Genomic DNA, 24,130 nt, shown 5'->3' on the forward strand with positions numbered 1-24,130 from the left:
CCAAACTGAATGGGGATTAAATTGCACCCTGCCAGCACAGAGGGTGCATTGTGTGGCTGCGCTCGGCAGCACCCAACCCCAGCCTGCTCCCTGCCTGACAAACACTGCTCCCCCCTTATTTTTTTTTTTTTTTTTAGAAAGAGCAAAACAAAGCAGCAGTGTCTGCAGTGGAACGTGCTGCAGGTAGCGATCTAAACCTCCATCACCCGAGTCAGAGAGAGGATTAATGTGGTGCATGAAGGTTGCTGCTTGGCAGGACTTCAGAGGAACGCAAACCGAAGGCCCTCAAAGAGCCCACAACAAAGGGAAAAGCCACACCATCTCCAGCTCCTGGTAGGATGAGGAGCGTTGTGGTAAGGCTTGGTCTGCCTCGTAGAAAAGGCAGGCAGCGCTGCTGTACTGAAAAGCAAGGCAAGCAGGGGGATGATTTTGGGGTGGGTTGTTTTTTTCTGTAGGCCTCTTTTAGAAAGAGAGCTGGCTAGAAAAATTGCAGCCTCGCTAGTGACGTTTGTGGAACATCTGCTATGATCAAATACCCATGCATGTTTTATAATCACATATATATGGTTTGAGTTGCATTTTGTTTCCAGGTAAAGTAAACACCTGCTTTTCAATTCCTGCTTTTTCCTCGGGTTTTTTTCCATTTTTCTTTTTGGCAGGGGCACCACGTGCTGCTCTGCAGCCCTGCATGGGAACTGGAAGGCTGATCAGGTGGGCTGGAGAGCAGCAGGAGACAAGGAGAAGACTACTCAGGAGTGCAGACACGGGCACAGTCGTGTAAGACCTTGCTGTTCTGGGAAGGTGCTTCCTGGGTAAGCTCTGGATTGTCTACGTAAAAAAAGCCTGGAGAAGTAACATCAACGCACAGGCAAGAACCAATGCGAAATTTGCCCGACTGAACTACAGACAGGGACCAAGCAGCTTGTGATTCTTCTCAAACTGTCCCATAAAACCCAATGAAGCTACAAATTCTTCACCACAAACACGCTGGCTTTGTGATACCTGCCATCCGCATCTGGGTTCAGTTTCCAGTCACTGCTTCTTATGTCTGTACTATAAGAAGCCATGCAATTATAATATACAATTATCAAATTACTCACTCTCAGTCCTCTGCTCTTGTCAGTCAAACCATGCCATCCCTTTCTTAATCATTTAAATTCTACAGCATCCCATTTGAGTGACATTTTCCTGAATCTTGTCAACATATAAATCTTCTGGACCATGTTTGAAAAGTAGCCTAAATAATCACAGGCAATTAGTCTTCCCTAGCGGTGTTCTCTAATTCTCTCTTTCTTCAGCCAAGGTTTGGAACCGCTCTGGGCTGCTGCAGGGCAACACAAGTGCAGGCCCTGCTGGTGCCCATCAGGGGCCGTGATCAGGGCATCCTTTTCTGGTTCAAAAATACTCTCATTAGTTATGTATCTACCTTGTCTGAAACAGCCTGCTGGGAGGAGTATGTGGTTTCCTTTCAAAGACCTTACACAGACAGCCATCTGTGGTCCTTACCAGCTTCCCCCCCACCCCTTGCCTGAGAAGCAAAATGTTGAAAAGATTTTGAAGCGCTATGATTTTACCTTACTGCCTCTTTAAGGTCCTCCAGCTTGAAGAATGATGCTGCTGTTAAACAGCAAGCATCTCAAGACAAAGATGTACCAGATTACCACAATTTTAATACAATTAAACCATTATGGAATTCTATACATAATAAAGGAATTGATCACTAAGTTTGTATAGATTGCTACTATCAATTCGAGATAACACACCAACACTGGTTCATGTAACGTTTTATTCACAAGTAGAAAAAAGTATTACAAAATGATTTATACAAGATTTTAATTTACATTCCTTAAAGGAGTATTTAAAACAGCACTATAAGTCCCTAGACATGGTATGTGGGTAGTCTAAATGCAGTGGTAGTGTATGTTTTCTATTGGCATGTACAACATTGCTTGCCACAGGCAATATAAAAAAGACCAATTTGGTTAAATTAAGGAAAAAATATATACACAATATACACATGTATTTAAAAAGCACTCTCTTCATTTTTTCCTCCCGATTTTCTCTCACGCTGTCACTCATTTAAAGAAATGACTATTTTTCTCTAGAGTTGCCGGACAAAAACAATAATACAAAGTGTAAATTCCAATGGGAAAACATACTTACTGTGGCAGATGCTGGCAAAATTTTGAACACAGCTTTTTAAACAACTGGTATTAGTGAAAAGTTAAATCTCCATACGTTCGAAAAATATTTTGCCATATATTGAAATGCACATTGGATTTGTTCTATTTACAAAGTATATACAAAGAAGCACACATCTCTTCATGCACATGTAGTGAAAAATAACGTTTTGTCACTTCTTAAATGTATGAAAGTATCCATAGAAATTATTAAAAAATACTCTTGAGTATGTACTTTATAGTATTTAGCTGAGTAATTGTACTCCTGTATAACTGCCTATTATTCTGTCGATGACCAAATGGTGGAATTTACTGCTTTAAAAAAAAATAATCACTTATGTAATTTCTTCACTTACTTTGGTTTGAATTTGATAACCGTTACTCAGGATATTTGCACACATGAATAATGTCACTGGGTTTAGCTGAAGCATCCCACTGCCTCAGCTGCCTGCCCTGGCTTTCCCATGTCTTGTGGAGGTTCAACCTTCTGCTGGGTGCTTCAAAGCAGAAGTCTTTTTCCATTATGAAATTGGAACACTGTCTCAATGTTTCCATTGCCACACATACCATGTGTAGAAAGATGAGTAATATTTATTGCAAATTTGCATTTGTTTTGCTGATTGCTTTGCTTTTGTCAAGGCACATCGAGTACTTTAAAGAATAATTGCTAGAGTTCATCACTGACAGGTCTGAGCCTGTTGAGAAGGTAATGAATCAGTAGAGGTTACTGGGATTACTCACAGAAGTGAAAACTGTTTTAGGGATAAAAATGGCTGCAGAACAAATGGTATTATGGGATGTAGAGCAACAAACTGCGGTTAAAAAAATCTTAAAGAATAGCAATGAGGGCAGAGAGCTGATAATCCATGAGACATGCACGCAACTCTGAGGATTCAATTCAGAGGTATTTTTTTTTAAAAAATGTTATGAGTTAATTTTTATATTTTGTGTGGAAAAATTGAATTTACATAATACTACAGTGAGAAAGACAGAGTGACATGAATGAAAAGAAAACGCCTGCTAAATCAATGAATTAGGCCAACAGGAAGCTTGACCCTTAAAAATAATGAGTTACTAAAAAATATTAGTAATAGTCTCATTGTATGAATACTTTCATGGCACAGCTGCTATAGTTTGACATTTTGATGTGACAGTTGATTACATTTATTTCAACATCCCAAAGTTACACGCTATAACAACAAGTGCTCTATTCCAATGCTGAGACTACCAATTAAACACAACATCCTTATCTATACGGCTGACTTTCATTAAACTAAATCTAATTTAAAGCTAATCTCCTGCTATATTTAACAAAACAACGTCTCCTTCCACAAATGTAATAATTGGATGGAGGGGACTTCAACCACATATATTGTAACATGCAAATTCTTTAACTCCCCAAACTAGCTTATTAACTATAATGTAATATATAATAAAAGCTTCAGTTTATCAATAGATGATCCCCGCATAAATAGAAATGTTTATTTTTTAACTCCTTCAACAGCAGGAAACTGAGTTAAAATTAAAACCAGCCAAAAAAAATCCTAATGCATGCATAAATCTGCAAGCAGAATAACTGGCAAAGTCTCGTCCCACGCCTTCGGACATCTGTAGCCGTATTTAAGATACCCACCTAAATACAATGAAGTATTGATATTTCTTGCTGTATTTACACATACTTTTAAGTTCACTCCATTAGACTTTTAAGAATCTGAGGGAATAGAAGGTTCTTTTTAAAAAAGAGATGCAAAAGGTCACGAATTCACTTTCATGGTTCTCCCAGGATGCTCCTTCAAGTTTCACTTTACAGCTGTTACGGCTCAGACGCAACTGCTCAGAAGGTGTGAAATGATGCCATTTTTTTCCAGCTGATTTTGAAATCATGCAACATTGAAGACCAGACTATGTTTGATGAGAATCAGCAGAGGAGCATTAGGGAAGCATTCAGCTTTAGTGCTGAGAGAAATAGCTTGGCTTCCTAAAAGAAAGTGATAAAACAGTGGTTACGTAAACTTACAAAAAACTTGTAATTACTTCTGTACGTGACTAAACACTAAAAAAATACAGCTATATTATTTATATATATATATGTATATAAATGCTATAAAAATTCAGCTAAACCTGCATTAAAATACCTATTTAAAAACTTACATTTATATGCACAGAAATAAAAATGTCATCTTTTGATTTTATTGCTTTAATATTTATTTTTCAATATAATTAAAGTGTGGCCCATTAGTATATTCAGTATAATAAAAGTATGGCCCATATAGTAGTAACGTATCCCCATGTACTAAAAGATCATCCTTCCCTCCAAATATTTCAAAAAAACAATAAAAGCGAAAGGTAAATTGAAGAAAATGAGGTAGACTGATGAAATAAATTTCTTGGAGTTGTACGGTTGGTGGCAATTCAGCATGAAAATACATCTCATGTAAGCCTCGTCCTGGTCCAGCCCCTCAAATGCTACTTAAATTTCTCCATCAGAGATGCATATATAATGCTGCAGTGTAGAATACGAATATGGAGATATTGTACAAGATGCATCAGTGAAGTCTATTAAAGAAAAAATAATGAAGTAAAACCTAACCCACCCAAACTATCTTGCTTATTGAGAATTATACTCAAATCTCAACAGTAATACATAAAAACACAAACTCATCAGACACAGGATTTTGAAATGTCAGAAAAGATTTATACACACACATATAAATTTTTATACACACACAATAAAATTTACAATTTATATATTGTAACAAATATGGTGAAATGTAAGTTTCTTTTTTATACTGATACTTGGAAATTCTGTTATTCCTTTTATCTAGAAAAACTCTAAATAATATTAATCACTTCAGTTGGCTTAGTGGTCAGAAAAAACCACAAGTAAATGTCTGATTTTTTAAAAATCTTGTTCATATGGAAATATATTCCCTTAAAACATCGAGAGAGCATTCAAGTTCCATTGATAACTGCTGAAAAGCCAGGAACTAGCAGCGTCAAGATTTGCGTTCAGAGCCATGTCATTGTCCTTTCTATATATACCCAGAGAATATGACTGTCACCTAATGGTGCTATCATGTACCAAAGTAAAACTATGCCAAACGCTTTCTGACACATGGGCAGTTAGTGCCAGACATTAATGACTACTCATCTTCCAGCGATACAACAAAAACTATATATTGTAAGTAATATTGAGGAAAACATGCGTGACCTAAATAAGGTTGATATTTTTAGTGACAGCGGTAGATTTTCAGGGTGATCGACGAGTTCCATTGAAGTCAATGGCAAAAAAATTAATGACTTAACAGTCTGATTACCTGCTTTCCTCCTCTTGAAAATGTCACCTAAAGAATTATGGCTTGATTTACAAAGAATTAACTATTGCACTTACATGTTTTCAGAATATGCATTTTTTTTTGTTAAATACTAATTACTTTCTACTTTTTATTTAAGAACAATATGAAAGTGGCATGCAAACCAAATGGAAGGGGATCAAAGGAATGCAGTTTTATTTCTGCAGATGATCCAAAATTTTCATAATTATAGATAGCATAATTTTCCTAATTAAGTTTGGTGGGTTATTAATATTAGTGGCAACTGCTTCTGTTCCTGCCTCTGTGTACACGCAGAGGAGACTATTTCAGCTTTCCAGCCACAGGCTGCACAACCATTGAGTAACACCACCAGTACACATGCTGTACTTTGGGATCCTTTCACAGATGAGCTATTTGTTGCTCCAAGTTACTTACAATAGTAGAAAATACCATTTTAAAAATGCGGAGCACAGCTAGTATTCAAAAAGATAGAATGATGAAGCAGTAGCAGGATGACTTTTTGTGATGGTTACATTGTTATGAGGTAGAGATGACTGTTTATTACCTATTCTCATTTTAACCTCAGACCTGCATTTTCTGTGTGAGTTAGAACACTGAGCTTTTTTAGATTTAACTATATTTTATGGACAAACTTACGGAAAGTTTTATCTTATGACATGGGACTACAAATGGCATTAAAAAGCATTTGAGATTCTCTCTTCTGTTTCTGCTACTGCTGTAGTAACTTCACAGAGAAGGCTTTGTAAATATTTTTTGATGAACACTTGTGTGTCTTTTATGCTTTACTCACAATGAGCAAAGACAAGTCCTTAATTCTTCCCTCATAAACAAGGACTAGCCTCACATAACAGTTTGGTCACGAAGCTATTAAACTTTTTTTTCCTCCTGATATCTAATTAAAAAAAACCCTGATAAGAGCTGACTAGTGTACAGGCTTACCCTGTATTCTGGTTCACATTATCTCAACATTACAGTTTGAGTAATTATACCTTTCAAATTCAGTCAAGGATTTAAAAATGTGAATCTCTTGTAGAATTTTAATTTATTTCAGCAATAGCTAGGTGAAGCCTAGGGAGAAACATAACCCTACAATGTTTTACAATTCTATTTTTATCTAGCTCTACATGCCTTGAGTACGCATTCTCACTCCTTTGTAGTTACGTTTTTTACCTCTTTATCAGTCTGTGGAGTCATTTGCTGTTCCATTACGCTTTGTCTTTGGCTGGGTTTCAGCAGCCGCTGAGTTCTGAAGTGATGAAACCTCTATGCATGTTCTGTGTTGGGAGATTTCAAAGGACTTTGCAATGTCTCCATCAAGAGACTTAGCTGAAATAAGTACTTCACTTAGCTCCTGGTTATTATCCAACTCAACAGTGGCTGCATTTTCAGTCTCAGGACCGCAGGATTTTGCAGATCCTCCAGCCAGTTCTGAATATGATTCACAGAAAGAAATGCTGTCGCAACAGGCTGAGTTTTGCATAAGAGGCCAAGCATCTGAAATGTCTCCACAGGTAGAATGTGAAAGAGAACCAAGGAAAGTAGGAATCATTTCTCCAACAGAATCAGAAGCCCTGCAAAAGGATAAAAGACACATGGTCCAGAAAATATTATCAGTATTGTAACTACTGTCATCAATAATTATAGGTATTACAAGATTTCACAGGGTTATATTAAGTTAATACTCTATAGGCATCCTTTACAGAGTACTTTTTTTGAAAAGGAATACAGTTTATTCCTCATCTGGAGATGAACACAGCTCTGGAGAAAACTACTAAAGGTAAAGAGGATGCCTAGAGCCCTTCACACTGTGAATGCAGGGGTTTAGAAAACATGAATTACATTTGGGGTTGTTCGTAGTCTAAAGAACAGAAATAGAATAAAAAATGCTATAGTACTGTTCAGATACAAAGACTGTTTCAAAGAGGAAGGAATTTATTTGTTCTCAATGCACACACAATATGTGTGTGTTAAGACAAGATATAACAAGTTTAAGTTGCAGCAAGAAAGATATTTTTTACTGTAGTATATACCAAACTAAGTATTAACAAAACCAAAAGGATATACTAATACATTTTATTTCCAAAAACTGTCTACAGATTTATAAAACTGTAAAGGCTATGTTAAGTCTGATATAATTTGTGTGACAAAACTCATCCCACATTAACATTGCCTATAACAGATTTTAAGTAGCTTTACTCATTTCCAAAACACAATGCTTTAATAGCTTTGATATACACACAAAGCATTTTTATAGATGAGGCCAAAAGTCAGGACATTGAACCACAATTGAAGGAAATACATTATTTTGGCAAAGGAAATTGGAGCAAATTCCAGTTCTACTGGAAGGAACCATGGGATCTTTGATGTCCACATAGCATGGATATGACATTTATTTTTAAAGCCTTAACCAAAAAATCCCCACAGAGTACACAACTCTCAATTTGTCCGCCTTGGTGGTATAAAAGGATGACTCAAGCTTGCTGGTATTTAAACAAGTTGTTACAGAAAATTTAGGTATATTGTATCTTGTACTTAGGTCACTAAGTCATCTGGTATAAACAATACCTATGAAGAAGTTGCCTCTATGTTTTTAGCTACATTTGGCCATAAGAACAAGACAGCTGGAGACCAATTTAAACCTTATATGGAAAATTATTCTAGCTAAAAGAAATAAATACATCCTGTGTTAAAATCTGTAACCAGGAAACTTTGAAAGACACCATAAATTTCATATATTTAGCTCATGGCGCTGCTATAGAAATAACCACTCTACTACTTATTTATATGCAGCTGATCAGGAGAAAAGAATGATTCCGATGTGGTAGAAAATCAGTAATACTAGATACTTCAAATCTCACAGTCATTAGGAGTTTCTAAAACAAAAGAAAATCTTCATGACACTTCTAAACTGTACCTTAATCCCCCCAGATTCACAGGTTTATGCTGTACCTTGCTAACCCTTAGCAGAAGAGGGGGTCACCAAATCCTCTTAGGTACCATAGAGAAAGACTATCTGCTTGAGAGAGCAGTCAGTCACTTCTTCAAACTGATACATTAAGTCAGCATTTATTAAGTCATACTTAGAATCAATTTTTATCATAAAACTTTTTGCACAAAACAGGAGGATACGGCTACAATTCATCAAAATCCCTCATTCCACTCAAAAAAGCTATTGCATCTGTATAGATATCAATTTACATAAAAATATTTAATGTCTAATAGACATTTATAAAACTAAATTACCTTTCATTAAGCGTAGTCTGTGAGTGGAAAGCACAACTGTGACTGCTGTGCTCCAGGCTACAGGTTTCATCACAGCACAGTGATGGAATCAAGTGGACTGGTCCTAAGGAATGAAACATAATTTAATAATGTTAAAAGTGTCAAAGCTCTGTATAAACTCAGTCTCCATACTCTTTCAAACTTGAGTATTAGTTTGTCAGTTACATCATAATATATGGGTTGAGGAAGAGATTTCTTATTGCAAAAAATGGGTTAATTTATTACTTTAAAATCGAATTATTTACAAAAGCCAGGCCCTTCCCCCAGGAGTAATATAGATGCCAGTCACGAGTATCTACTTCTTAAATTAATTTGCTTTTCAATTAGATATTCATGAGAGGAAGTACCACATTCTGAATTAAGGTATTAGGATGATATTTAAGCCTGTGCAATTGTGTTAAATTATGTATTTGTTAATGTCATGATATTACTTTACAAAATCTCAAGTATTTGAATCGTTCAGGTTGTTAATGTCCCTTAGCGTTCATATCACATTCTGAGATACCGTTTGGTAAATTCTTCACACTAATTTAAGTCTTAAAGCCAGGTGCAGTGCTATTTTTAGCAGAAAGAAATAAGACAGACATTTAAAGTTTATTTTTTTTTAAGTGAAGGGTCATTGGAATGAAAACAGGAAAAAAGATCATAACCAAATAGCTACTTAGATATTCTATCTGCTTATTGAGAAATTAGCCTAGGACAAAGGGTAGTTTGACAATGTTAGCTCTGCAGTTGAAGTTAAATGTCACAACTCAAGTGTTAAGATAAATATTAGATAAACGTTCATCATGCCATAAAGTTACATTTCAGGAGACCAACATACCACATGTCTGTGATGTGCTTCTCTGGCACTGGCAACATGTTCTGTGCTCATATTCATTTAGCCGTGGTCTATCAAAACATGACAACTCAGAGCCATTGTAGTGAATGTCTTGTGATCTCAGAGACCCTTTGGACAAAATGAATAATAATACATATTAGTAAATGATACTCTTTTTCCTGTTCAGAGTCTCCTATCTTCACAGTATGTTTGAATGTCATACTATACAGTATTTCCATACATTTTCCAACTGAAAGATCCACAATGACCATGTGGTTTCATGTAATGCAAAGCACAGATTTTGCAACAAACCCTAGAAAAACTGGTTCAACTACAGCCTCTTCTAGGACGACATATGCTCTTATTTTAACCTTATTTTGGTCAACTAGACCTTTACCTGGTCTAGTTGGGGGTGTCCCTGCTGACTGTGGGGAGGTCGGACTAGATGACCTTTGGAGGTCCCTTCCGGCCTGGGCAATTCTATGATTCTATGATTCTATGATTATTTTGATTATTTGAGAGTATATCTTATTCACTGTTACACTTTCTCAGTGTTTAATGATTCTCAGGGATTCCCATCTGAAGTATTCCACATTCAGCTTTCAGCCACTGGGATTTTGTTTACGGTATCTTAAAGAGCTTTATATTAACAGCAGACTGACTTTTATCTGGATAATTATAGGCCAAGGCAAATGTCTTACTAAACTTCACTAACTGAAGTTTGAATTCACTATGTCTGAATTTCTCAAAACTTACATTGTAAAGCACCTTCCAGGTTAGGAACAATTCTTTCAATGACTCTCTCACTCTTTTTATTTTTGCTTAAACGGTGAGCAGTGATAACATCAATATTATTCATTATAACACTATTCTTTATTAACATCCAGGATTCATTAGATGCCATAAACATATTTTAAAAAGTTTTTTTTTTAATTATAAATAGGAATTAGAGTGCTTTTGACTTTTCTTCTCCTTAATTTAAATTAAGGGGCAAAAAAAGCTTTATTATAAATGAACGGAATTACACTGATGAGGTGTTATGGATTTTCTTTAAAATTTACAAATCTAACTGGCTTAGGCATTTAATTTATCTTGAATATGTTCATAAAACCAAAATTGTAAATAACAAATCTGCTATCTACACTAGCCACATTCATTACCTTGATGAGCTAACCTGTGTTTCGTAACAGCATCTGGTGCACAGATCCTCCAAGCTGGTACTTCCAAATTGGCATTGCAACTCTATAATGACGTCCCAGCTTGGATCCTAAATAGTCCAAATATATCTGTGCAGCATGAAACAGAGCATGCCACAGAATTAATGCAACTGGACTATTTCTGGATAGCATTTTCTCAGTGGAAGCTGGAACATCCACACTGAGCTGGAAAGCTTGTATGGGGTCTTGGGCTTCTGCTAGCTTCATCTCAACTCTAAACTTGTTTGAATGCTGTAGACATTTCATTTATTTACCTATGGAGAGATCCACTAAACTAATACCGGTATATAAATATTACAAAGGAAGGAAAATAATTGGAAACTCACAGCTTGGTTTCTTCTCCATAAACTGCCTCTTACAATAGATAACACAAAGAATAAGAAGAGCTAAGAGCACTGTTGCAAGTGCACTGCATATAACAGCAGCTAGAGCAGTGTCTCGAGGACTGGAAGCAGTTGAAGGGATCTTCACAAGATTTACTTTGGTGGTACCTGAAATATAATTAAATAATAATTTAGGTGAACTGTAAACATTTCAGGAACACAGTCATGTAAATGAAAGTCTGGGAAATAGAAGAGATTTGTAGCACAGAAAAAAAAAAAAAAGGATGTCCCCTCTGCTAATGTATAAACATTAGTTGCACATATAAGTAGATATGATTATCAGAACCACATTATGAAAAAAACCTTTAAAAAATGTATTGCAAAATGAGTGATAATGAGTGGAGATGCACACAGAACCACATTCTGACTGTACATGAGAATGGAATCAGCTCTTCACCATGAAAACAAAGAGCTCTCAGTTTTTAATGTCAGATGATTTCAGTCTGGAGAACATTTCCTAGTGTCTAGTTGAGAAAGCTGTCCGCTAGAGGGAGTCACACATACATGAACTTCCCTCTATAAGGAAACTTTCTGAGAACTGAGATGCAGAAGTTCAAATGCTGCCAAAGGTACCATTTTGCTTGGTTGTATGTGTCATGACACCACGGTCATTTCTGGGATCAAACCTAGGATTTCAACTGTGCTAGCTGTTTTCATTCAGTGATGGTTTTTTAATACAGACAATACCTCTAGTAAAAATTCAACAGATTAACTTTATACCCATATTAGTAAAGACTTAAGCTATGTTTCTAGATTTGATGAACATTGTTACTTTTATGTTGAAAGTGAAAAAGATTTTAAAAGTGTCAAAGTTTTAACGATAGCTACTCAAACTTAAATTACAAATGGTCTTTTAAAATTAAACTATTTTTTCACAACTTAAGAATTTTCACAGCTCATCTATTTCAATCTACCTTGAAGACCACATCAATTCAATAATTTATAAGAAAAAGGAACAAAACATTGAGTATTTCTGTGACAGCAAATTTTTAAAAAACCACAAGCCATATTTTATTAACTTATAAAAATAAGTAAAATGTGCCTATTTACCCCAGAAAATCTTTAGTTAAGACCTAAAGACTATAATTTCCTAAGAAATGATCCATGCAGTCATAAGCTTAAATTGGGAGATAAATGTCTGCCAGAGACATACAATTGTTTGATATCTTAACTGCAATATAATAGTGGAAGAGAACTTAGTTAATAGCTTAGCTAGTGCAACCAATGGAATTGTATTACTCAGGAATAATTTTCTGAAATAATTATGGTATTTCCTCTACACACATCAAAAGTTGGTATCAAAGTGTTTACTTTGTACCATATGGTAATAGTCCCATATTTCTTTTTATAATGGCCAGATTGCCCAAAAGCTATATATTTTGAAAATCAATTTAATTCCATCCAATTCTAAGTTTTCAGACCACTTAACAACAAAGAAAATATTGACTTCTAGGAAATAAAGAACCCAAAATCTAAAAAAAGACATCCAACATATTAAATAAAAACAGTTTCTACAAATTATAGTATCATGTAGTTGCTGGCAAGTAGGGGCATATAAAAAAGTGGAGAGGTCACATCACGGCTATTATTCAGAAGGAAGAACGTTAAGTTGTTAATTTCCTGATTTCAGTGTGAAGAGAAGCAAGTATTACTGCCTTTACATCTGCTCAAATATTTCTATTTACCTTTGATTTGTACTATTATGTTCTGCTGTCACATCAAAAGTGTGAAGAACAAATTTATAGCAGATCTTTTTTATATCCTTTTCACTTGCCAAATGGGACAGAGTGGAGCTATTGGAGAGAGTCCAACAAAGGGCTGCAAGAATGAGGAACTGGAGCCTCTCTCCTGTGAGGAAAGGCTGAGAGACCTGGGACTCAGAGGAATCTCATCAAATGTATAAATCTTTCAATGGAGGGTGGAAAGAGGACATAGCCAGACTCTTTTTGGTGAACCACAGGCAATGGGCATAAACTGAAAACCAAGAGGTTCCCTCTGAATATCAGGAAACATTTTTTAACTGTGAAGGTGACTGAGCAATGGCACAGGTCGACCAGAGTGGTTGAGGAGTCTCCCCCCTTGGAGATGCTTAGAAGCCATCTGGACATGGTCCTGGGCAAACAGCTATAGGTGACCCCGTTTGATCAGAGGGATTGGACCAGATGATCTCCATAGGTCCCTTTCTACCTCAACCTTTCTGTGATTCCGAGTTATTAAGACACAGCAGATCTCAAAACTCAAGTTAATAAAGAGGCTGAAGTCTCCTACATGAACTAGAAATACATTTTGAAACTCTGTCCTTGTACTGAAATGTAATCATTTTTGTTATCATAGCAGATGGTCTATTTATTATTTGTGTTCCAGATAACAGAATAAAATTCCAATTCAGGGTCTCGGATACTTTTCCTCTCAAATAATTATTAACTGTTCTCTTTATATTCTTTTATGATTCCTATTACTCAAAGAGCTAAATTCTATGACCTCTTTTCCAGATCTTCATTGTTATTTAAAAGAAAACCAACCACTGTCATAATCTTTTTGTCATAACTTGAATGCTCTTGGCAAGAGCATTCCACAGAGAAAACTTTTCATTCAGTTTCTAGGATTCTTAGAGCTGTAGCTTTAAGTTTATAGTTTTAACAGATTGCAGAAAATTCTGCATGGTATTTAAAGTTCCCAGATATAATTCTGTGAGAAGCAGTAAAACTATATATGTGAAAAAAGCTGTCTATACAGCAACATGTACTGGCTTTGGCGTGAAAATCAAGGACTGTGCCTGATACTAGGTTTTCCATTTTAGTCACCTACCTGATCTAGTCTTTAGAAGGTTAAAAACAACCTGGACAAGTATTTAAAAACAAGACAATAAAAACCTGATCAGAATGTCTTAATATATTTTTCATACCGACATACCCACTTGTATCAATGTATCTACCTAAAAGCACTCAACAGTTCTTAGAAATTAAGCTTTGATAATTAGTAGAAAAAAAAATTTTTAATTTGGAAAGCAAAAATAGAACAAGAGCACTGGCGATGGAGCTGCTATATTTTTGTCTTTCTTCATTTGCTCACAAAATATATCTATTTGCAAGCACAATTATGTATTACGGGAAATAATAAATTATATATATTTCTATAGTGCCCACCAGCAATATCCAAACTGGAAATACAGCCATTTTTTTTTAAATAGGGATGGCAAAAGTTTAGATTTATTTTAGCCACCTAGTTATTTAAGATTTATTTTACTTGGTTGGGTTTGTTTTGGTTTTTTTTTCACTGGAGAAAGCAATTTTCTGTTCCTGAGAATGCCTACCACTCATCTTCACCTTCAAAGAACTTTTTGGAATAGCGACTGTGAGCAGTCCATCGTAGTGTAGCTCTAATTACAATGATAGTGATCTTCCCTGCAGAGACCAACACTTCAGAAGTGGGTTGCTATTGTAGAAGTGGCCCGTTGGGCATTGCTGAACTCTGCTTTCAGTGTTACTCAGATATGTATGCATTTTCATAAACTCTCTTTTCAGGCTCAGAGACTTAATGGTCCCATTTCAGTACAGCAAGGAGGTGCATTTTAAACTTTAAACTTGTACTCACATCTATTACATGATTAAATTTAAATGCGTAATTAAATACTTTGTAAACTGGACGTGTTGCATTAAGAAAGGAGGGAGGAGGTACACACTGGTGTATGATTCTGGAAAGCATGTGAATATTATGCATCACAAAAATAAAACAGAAAAATACATTTTATTTAAGAAATAGATTTCCTTTTCTAAGTCTTAGTTCCAACATTCTGGAAATGTGCTAGCACTGAAGAATTACCCAAAATACTGAGCTATCTCCTGTGTACACATTCTTCCCTTAATTAACCAATTGTACATTGTAATGTTAGTATACGCAAAGGTGTGGTTCTTAAAAGCAAGTAAAGTTTCTGTTCATCCAAGATGGTTAAAAAGCAGTAACTCAGCTAATACGGAACATATGAATCCCAGCTGCATCGCTACAACTTCTGCCAATAAACAGAATAGTTGAATTTTCAGCCTATTGTACAAAACAACCAGAGAAAGGACAAAATGTAAAAGGACTTCCTTTATCACTTATTTCATGTTTATTTTCTCCGATTTTTTTTTTCAGAACCATGATTAGTTACAGTCACTACTGGATTCAGGATGCATAAAAGAAAGCTTTCTGCAGTAGATTAACCATGGGAAAACAGAACTCGCAACATTTTACATTTCTTCCATGATTATAATAAATATTTTAATAATAACAATATAATTTAATAATAATAAAATATAATTTTAATAATTATAATAAAGTTGAGAAGGATAAAATGTGGAATATTATGTTTGGGTTTTCCTGATGATCAAAACTTCACTTGTACGTATGGCAACATTAGATAGTGACATTTTTTACAATCAGGATTGAAAATAAGTAACAAAAGTAAATTAAAATGTTGTTAATTCCTGGAATATGGGTATTTCTGGCCAAGAGAGGGGAAATGAGCATTTGCCTATTATAAAAAGTGTTTGTCCATTAGCTTTACATGAATTAGCCCAAGTTAGTGGTATCAATCTTAATTTGACAAGAATAAAGGGCTCAGACATACCCTCAAGTTACGATAATCTAACAAGTTACTGCCTGTCAGCTGAATTGCAGTGGCTATCTGTATGTGTGCTCTTGATCTATGGAAAATGCAAACCAACGTGACTTATCCTGAAACTCCTTTGCTTTGAAAAAAGTTTACAAGATGTTTATGTTAATTTAAAAATCTACCTAGTCCTCAATAAGCAAAATGATGTATTATGTATAAACATGGTATGTGTATATATAATGCACATACTACATGTATCATTAGTGTGTATATATAAAATACATGTGTAATATATACTATTGAGCATTAACATCAGTGCAAAGTAAGTTGTCCTAAGTATATTTTTGAGTCTTTATAAAGCAGCAGATTGCCTCCCTTCTCCTGATCTTTCAAGTGGGAGGTAAGAAACTTTATTAAACATTACTGTTGGAGACTGTGGTAAACATTGGAGAGTCTCCCAACATCTGTAAAAGGACAGCCATTTGTGTGCATGGCCTACACCCAAAAGCTCATCATGTCAAACCACATTTTTCAAATGTACTCCAAGTGCTGACTTTAAAGCCTTTAGTTTCCAAGTTGGTACCCTACCACTTATTTTCTTTTTTTCTTTTTCTATTTTGTTGGGTTTGCTTTTTTTTTAAATAAATGTACCAAATAGCCCTAGGGGAGAAAATGACTATTCAAGTATTTATCCATTGTCTGGAAATCCTGAGAAATGTGCTTATAAATTAAAATATTTGGAATTTGATTTATTCATTTCCAAGACCATTTCTCTTGCACTGTGTATTTTCACAACTGCTGACAGCCCTTTATGTTTAAAATGGTAGAGCAATTACACTGTGTATGTGAATTTAAAATATATATGAAATCCAGAGTACTGGATACACACCACTATGTCTGTAAAGCATAGTCAATGTTTTTCTTTTAGTAATTAAGAGATGTTAATTCTTTTTACTATCATAGTCATCTAAATTGAACTGATATGTGGGCACAAAAGTGACGTTTCATACACAAAACTTTCACCTTTGAGAACTGTCTCGCCTTTTAAAAATACTACACGACAATGAAGCCTCAAATCCCTGGTACCCTCAAATAACCTGAAAAAAAACTGGGATGAAGCAAAAAAATCAGAGGAAGTGGGATGAAAATCTGTCACCGCTGAATGTCATATCCTCTGTCCTCCTCCCCCTCAACATAAAATAACGGGTTATCAGTGTGAGAAGACAGTATATCTTTCCTCTATAAACTGGAAATACTTAGCATGATCTGGTGGCACAAAGTAGATATTGCTGTTAATTTGCACCTCTGACATTCAAGGGTGTCCAATATCTATTTTGCAGAAAATGCAATTTCTTTCTCAGGTGTTTTCATGTGTTAAATCAGCATCAAACAACATTTTTTTCAGAACATACAAGATTGCTAGGTACAGTAGAAAACCCATTTCCCTACTTCTCTTCTAACTTTTACCTTCTAGATTGGTGGATGGACCGTTTGTCAGTATGGATTGAAACATTACAGTGTGGAAAGCTCCTATAACCATAACCAGACAGACAGGACTGGGCAGGGAACACAGATGCTCTTCCAGCTGGACACTGCTGGCAGGCTGTATGCATTACAAGTGCAATTGCCACATCCAACCTTTTTATAAGGAGTGACATGGAAAAGAAAGGGGCACTAGGTACAAGTTATTCCTGGACAGATTCCGACTGGATACAAAAGGGAAACTTTTCACAATAAGAACAATCAGCCATTGGAATAAGCTCCCCAAGGAAGTGGTGAAGTCCCCAACATTGGACACTTTTAAAGATTCAGCTGGGCAGGTTGCTTAGGACATCTTGTCTAGACCGTGCTTTTGCCAAGAAAGTGTGGACCAGATGATCCTTGATGTCCCTTCTAACCTTGTATTCTATGATTCAATCTACGATCTAAACCCACAATCATTGAAATTAATACAATACTACATATATATTTGTATATATATGTAGTATGTATATGTAAAGCAGGAAATGAATTGTAAATAAGTCACAAAAGAGTTCTTGTCTCCCTCCAATTCAATGAAAAGTAATTTCTAACATTTCACTTTCTACCCCTATTATTTTCCCTCTTTGTCCTGCTTCAGCTGTGGCAAAAGCCAGGGGGTAGAGCAAAAGCTTGCATGGTGACTGTAAGCCCGTTTCTTAAATTTGTTAATACAAAGTTTGATAAACATCACTAATAGTCTATGCAGGACATTTTCAAGAGTTATGTTTTTTCCTTACTTTAAAAGTGTTTCATAACGATAATAACAGTACTCAGCTACCTCACTTCTGTCTGCAGGCTGGATACCTGCTTTGTCATCAGAATCACAGGATACACTGTGATAATTTTCAGCGACAAAGTTTTTATAGCTTTAGAAAATAGGGATTATATATTTAAAAAGCAGAAGTATATAAATGAGTGATAAGACAAGACCTACTGTATTTGAATATCAAATTATTTGCAGGATCATTTGCTTATTTTGTTTAAAAAGGAAGTTCTTGAACTGGCCAAATAACCTATCTAGTCCAGAGAGCTACATGTTCCAGAAGCAATAAAATAAATAAATAAATAAATAAATAAATAAATAAAATTTTAGTATCCTTCCCTTGTTGCTTCCTGAGCTACAATTAAAATATGAAATGAAATCCTGATGGTTAAAGACATCTCCACTCTTTAAAAATCTCTGTAATGCACTAACGTTTTTTTTGGTTACTGAATGGGAAGAAACATAAATGTTAAAGAAATTCTTCCAGCTATTAGAATTTTCATGCAGGAAGAGCCTACTTCTAAAATGTGACTAATAAAAAATTAGTACTGAAAGAGATCTGGAAATATAGGTGTGTATGCATGTGCATTCAACATTGGAAGAATTTATTACATTAAATTTTTACATTAAATTATCACATTACATTTTACAAAGCTTACTTCTGAATTGAGAGAATATATGAGAAATAAAATACAGAAGTCCCACAACTTTCAGATAAACTTTTGAATAATCTAAAAATCAATGCACATATAAAATTGAAGCCACTATATTTTGGTATCCATTTTGAAGATAGACAAAGGACTTGATCTTTTGGCACAGGTGCTAAGTATGCAGAAGTGAAGCCCTAAAATCTGTAATTTTTAAAACCAAGATCTCTATCTGGGAAACTAGAGGCCTGTATTAGAGCACTTCCTACATAGTGAAAAGAAAAACTTAAACATAGAACAGAATCTGAAATATCTGTCACACTGAGTAAGACAGTGCCTAAAGTCACATTGCTCGGCCTATAGATGTAGAAACCTGGAGAAGGATACTAAACTTTGTTCTTCCCATAAATTACTCAGAGTGGCCGAGAGGGGCTTCTATCTTCTCTTAAAACTCTTTTGAGAACAAAAATCTATGATCTTATTTTAAAATTAAATAGAGGGAGGAGAAATCAGGAGCATGGCTTATAACGCCTTTCAGATGCAACTCTTGGAAGAGTAAGGGGGGGTATTTTTGGTTTTGGTTTTTTGTTTTTGAAAAACTGCCAGCCATTTTCACATATTAGGGGAAAATATGTTTGTACTATGGAAAACAGAGTGTGGTTATGTAATTAAGACTGTTTCATAATACTTACATACAACTGGGCTGAATTAGGATTCTGAATTAAGGTGGAAGTTAGGAGTTGCATAACCAACCCTACCAGTATTTTCCAACTTTTTAATGTTCAACTTTGCAACCTCAGCATCTTTAAAAAAATGCTTTTTTTTGGGTATTCTGAAATACATGGGATTAAACATAGATTTTCATAATGTTATAGCATATAGCCTTAACACCTTTAGAAGCTGAACATTTATCACCAGCTTACTGTAATACTGCAAATATGAAAGTAAATGTCAAGATTTACTGCAAAGAAAGTTACCTACTGTGCAATAGTAAGCATGCACATAAAAACTCTAGTACAGATGAAAAAGCTGTAGCTTTGAAGTCAGAAATAATAGCAGCTTATAAAAAGCAGTTTTTAATTCACCACTTAAAGCTTTGGGGATGAAGTCAAGTCATACAGAACAAAAGGCTGCTGCATTCAACATTCTTGCTTTGTTATATTACCTAATCTGAACCATAATATCTCCCCTCTTTAACAGAAGTCAATAGGAATTAGTCACAGAATACAGAAGACACTCTGAAATATTATCTTTGAAAAGTCAAGCTCTATTGGTGAGATCCATCTGACCAAAGCAAACATCTGCTTCTGAGGGAGTCACCTGAACTTTCTCTACACAGTGGTGGTGGAGAGGAGAAAGGCTCTTTTAGGGTGAAATTCATCTGATTTGTTTTAAACAGCTCCCTTGATCATTTTTCTCCACCAAATATAGAGTGACCCTAAGGTCACCATGTAGCCATTACAGATATCCACAGTCAAGAAGATGACATCCTATTCTGGGTTTGTTAAATAAGGATGCAGGGGTTTGCAAGCCTCTGACTACTTCGACTGGAATTTCTATTTCAGTTCATTAACTGTATAACAGTCACTATATGTTTTAAATCACTTCTGTTGTAAAGATAAAAGTCAGTAACAACTACAAAATTTATAACAACCACTTTACAGTGGCAGAACCACAGAAAAGCCCAGTGGTAATTAGCAACTCACACTCTGCATGCAATATAAAATAGTGTGTGGCAAATAAGTCCAAACATAGAACTATAGGTTTTGCCTATCCTGTGCTTTAAATGAACAAAGGTCCAGTGGGAAACAGCATATGCAACAACGTAAATAAAACTGGTATCAAAATGACTATATACCATGGAATCTAATTATGGTTGCAGGCCTCAATTCCAGCCCATTCTAACTTTGGCAAGTTTTCTTAGAATGGAGGCTTCGGTTTGTAAGAAACACTTCATCAAAGAATATGAAAACTTTATTTTTTTTAAATTTATTTTTTATTCATGTTTTTATTTACTTAGTGGGAGTAAAAAAAATAAAAATAACCTATATCCTAAAAACTCCATTTCCCTCCCTAAAATTAATTAAAAAAGTAAGAGGAAGATAAGTTTTTAAGACAGACAAAGTTATTCAATATTGAATTTGCAGTTTTCATCTAACCTGATATTGGCAACTAGATGAAAATAACTTCAGAGATCTAAAGATGAAGTCAGAACTACTCAATTTAGGCTCTCTTTCTAAAACAGAGCCAGAATCCAGAGAAGTAATTAATCTGAAATGTCTTAAAAGACTGTTTAGTGCTAGTTATTGATGCTTACCTTATCTGGCTTGCCTGAGCTCCTGAGGTACCCAATTCTCTCTGGTGATTATCACTGTGAGTTTGGGCTGACAGCTTCAGTGTCAAGCATAACTTTTATATGCCTAAACTAGGGTGCATTAATTCCATCCTAAATTTCCACATATAGCTATGGTAACTATAAATATATGTACATTCAGTAGTATGCATATCCAGTTATACCACTTAAATGGACTTAAATGAAACATTATTAAAACTGGTGGATGCAACCCTTTATTTAAGAAAGCTGTAACAAAGAGCTAATCTTTTTAAGAAACAGTCACAGCCCATACCTCAGACAGAGGCACGTGTCGCTGCCCAAAATAACACGTGAGATCGCTCTATGATCTTTGTAGAAAAGGAGGTTGGCAGCACACTGCTTTAGCACAAGTGAACCAGTAAGAGTGAGAACGTGAAGCCTATCACCCCAAAAGTTAGAGATGAGCAAAGTAGAGAGCAACAACTGGAATGATACAACTGATGAGTAGGAACATTAGGTTTCTCTTCTACTAGGTTGGTTTCAGCTCATGAGGTCTTATTTTATAATGAATTGCTGAGGCCCTTGGTGCATGACTCTTGTTTCAAGGCTACTGGATTTTATCCTATTTCCAACACATTCCAGTCTTTCAGGTCATTCTGTTCCTTTGGGGACATATTTCTGTGTTCTTTTGCTTTTCAATTATTTTCTTACTAATAGAGATTTGGCAATATGGAAAGTTTCAACCTACATGGATTCCCCATTTTCTGCTGTTTTTTTTTTTTAAACAAGAAATTTAAGAGTAATGCAGCCTAAGTATTATGTATCCGAGCAACAGAGCCAATAGCGTCTACCAGCACAAAGCAGAATAAAAAACCCCAGCAGACTATCGTGTGTTTGTTTATCAGTATTTTATACTTGCATGTCAGTTGCAACTTGGACTCTCTGCACCCAAAATCCACAGCAGTCAGCATGTATTTATACAGTAGGCACCAAAACTCAAAGTTCTGTTGAAGTGGTGCTAATGCAACCATTTCCAGAATTAGCTGGGTCATTATATGAGATAAATTTAAACTAACTTTTTCAGTCTGAACACAGCTTAAAAGCATGTTATTAAATTCATGTATTTCAAATAGTCTAATGCTTCTGCAATTAAAAATTATCTAAAAAAAAATCTTAAAAAATTACTGAAAAACTATAACTACTACTTATTTTTCAGATTACCACTCAACACAATAAAGTAAAAATTAACTGAAAAGATGTTTTCAGCTTTACTGCAATATATACAATACTGGAATATTTTTGATCAACCTAATGGCCAAGTTAAATAAGAACCTTGTAAACCCACTCCATACAACAAACAGATAATTGCTTATAGCCACTGCAAGATTGGGCTAAAGGGGTAGCCACATTAGTAAGTACACGTAAGAAAAAAAAAACAACCAAAACGTAGGAAATAGTACTTATTCAGTTCAGGTCAACGATTAGCCCCTTCTTTGTAACTCAGGAACTTCAAGTTCACTTTAATCTAGTGTAATTGAGCTAACCAGCTCTTACATTAAAAAGTAATGATTAAGTTAAATTTCTTGCAGACATTCTGTACCTAAAACAAACATGCAGTATGCCTCTGGCAAAGAAGAATACTAATTATAGGATTGACTCATAAGATGAAAGGTTGCACAAGTTACTACTAGAAACAAAAGTATGGCAAACTGGTTTGAAAAAACATATCAAAATTCTCATACTTTGCAGTTGAGAATTTCATTTTCTAACTGTATTTAGCAGTGTCAAGAAACAAAACTAAATATGCTTGCAAACTGCTAATTTATATTTTAGATGAACAAACTAGAAGTAAATACTGCAGTTGCAAAATTCATCATTCTATATACCAACAAATTTTTTAACCTAACAAAAGTGAGCTCTCTACAGAGATTTTTTTACTACACAAAAACGTACAAAACTATTATTTTTATCACTCTCAGCTTTCTTCTGTTATATAAAACATGCTCTTAAATGGATATCTAAGGATTCATTGCATTGTTCAGGCAATAAACTCCTACCTCCACTCTTAATGCAACAATTCACTCCCTGATTTAAAAGGAATCATAAAAGAAACATATCACCAAGGCTCCAGACATCTGTGGGGAAGGATATGCAAGTTCAAAAGTAGTTTTGTATTTCAAACTGAAGCTTTCACTGGGATTAGCAGATAGGGTTGCCAGCTGTGAGTTAGAACAAAGATACAAAATCTGCCCTATACGTTACTGTGTACTGATTCAATACAACCGTCTGAATACCAGATGGGCACCACTTATGTAAACTCCTACTAACAGTTGCATGAGCTTGTGATGTGAATTCACCAAATAAATTAAATTTAATTCAATTTATTCTAAAATCATAAGGTAACATTTCAATTTTCATTTCAAGCTATATATTTTCCATCATATTATAGTAAGCAATAAAGAATGTATTTTCAGAGAGATTTACGTTGGTATGTCATGCTCTTTATAAAATACGTTAATAAATGCTTTAGTAGGTAAAAATGGATTACACATAATTAGTGCAATCCTCATGCTGAAACCAGAAAGCCAATGCCTTTCAGTGCAATTCAACTTCATCAAATATCACTTCAGCTTCATCTTTACTGCATTATGATAACCCATTTTAAATATATTAAATTTTCAGAGAATTTAAACGAATAGTGTTGAAAAAAACCCTCCATTCCTAATTTATTCTATGATTTCCATTTGTATGATGGAAGCCATCCACATTACATCTGCTCACTGTGAAAATAATTTCATAATTACATTGCTAACAGCTTTCTAAGTAGGGACTGCTAATAGTAATCTTCTAGATTTTATATTTGAGATTAGGTTTTTTTTTTTAGGGAGTCAAATTTCTAGTATTCAAATTTTCCTGTTCCCCTCCACAACCAAAATAAATGAGCGCTTTCTAGAGGTCCAGAAATTACCATTTGTTTTACATTATTTTCCTTTAAGTAGATTTTCTGTTGTTGAAGAATGTGGTAGGAGCTTAAACTACAACCTTCTCAGTAAGGGCACTAATGTAGCTCCCTA

General features: G+C 35.0%; 1 protein-coding gene across 2 annotated transcripts in view; it reads right to left on the reverse strand.

Annotated features, from left to right (window-relative positions):
* Nucleotides 1-1,768: 1,768 nt before the first annotated feature.
* The window catches only part of TNFRSF19 (tumor necrosis factor receptor superfamily member 19), a 60,839-nt gene continuing 38,477 nt past the window's right edge, over nt 1,769-24,130 (reverse strand). For both annotated transcript variants that reach the window (XM_014966193.1, XM_014966195.1), the window contains exons 6-10: nt 11,161-11,325; nt 9,621-9,746; nt 8,759-8,861; nt 6,686-7,086; nt 1,769-4,158 (exon numbers count right to left, since the gene is read on the reverse strand). In XM_014966193.1, coding sequence (XP_014821679.1) covers nt 6,693-7,086; nt 8,759-8,861; nt 9,621-9,746; nt 11,161-11,325 — 788 coding nt within the window. In that variant the 3' untranslated portion in view covers nt 1,769-4,158; nt 6,686-6,692. The remainder of the gene's footprint in view (nt 4,159-6,685; nt 7,087-8,758; nt 8,862-9,620; nt 9,747-11,160; nt 11,326-24,130) is intronic.

This window comes from Calidris pugnax, unplaced genomic scaffold, assembly GCF_001431845.1.
Source record: "Calidris pugnax isolate Ruff unplaced genomic scaffold, ASM143184v1 scaffold20, whole genome shotgun sequence".
Classification (NCBI taxonomy): Eukaryota; Metazoa; Chordata; class Aves; order Charadriiformes; family Scolopacidae; genus Calidris; species Calidris pugnax.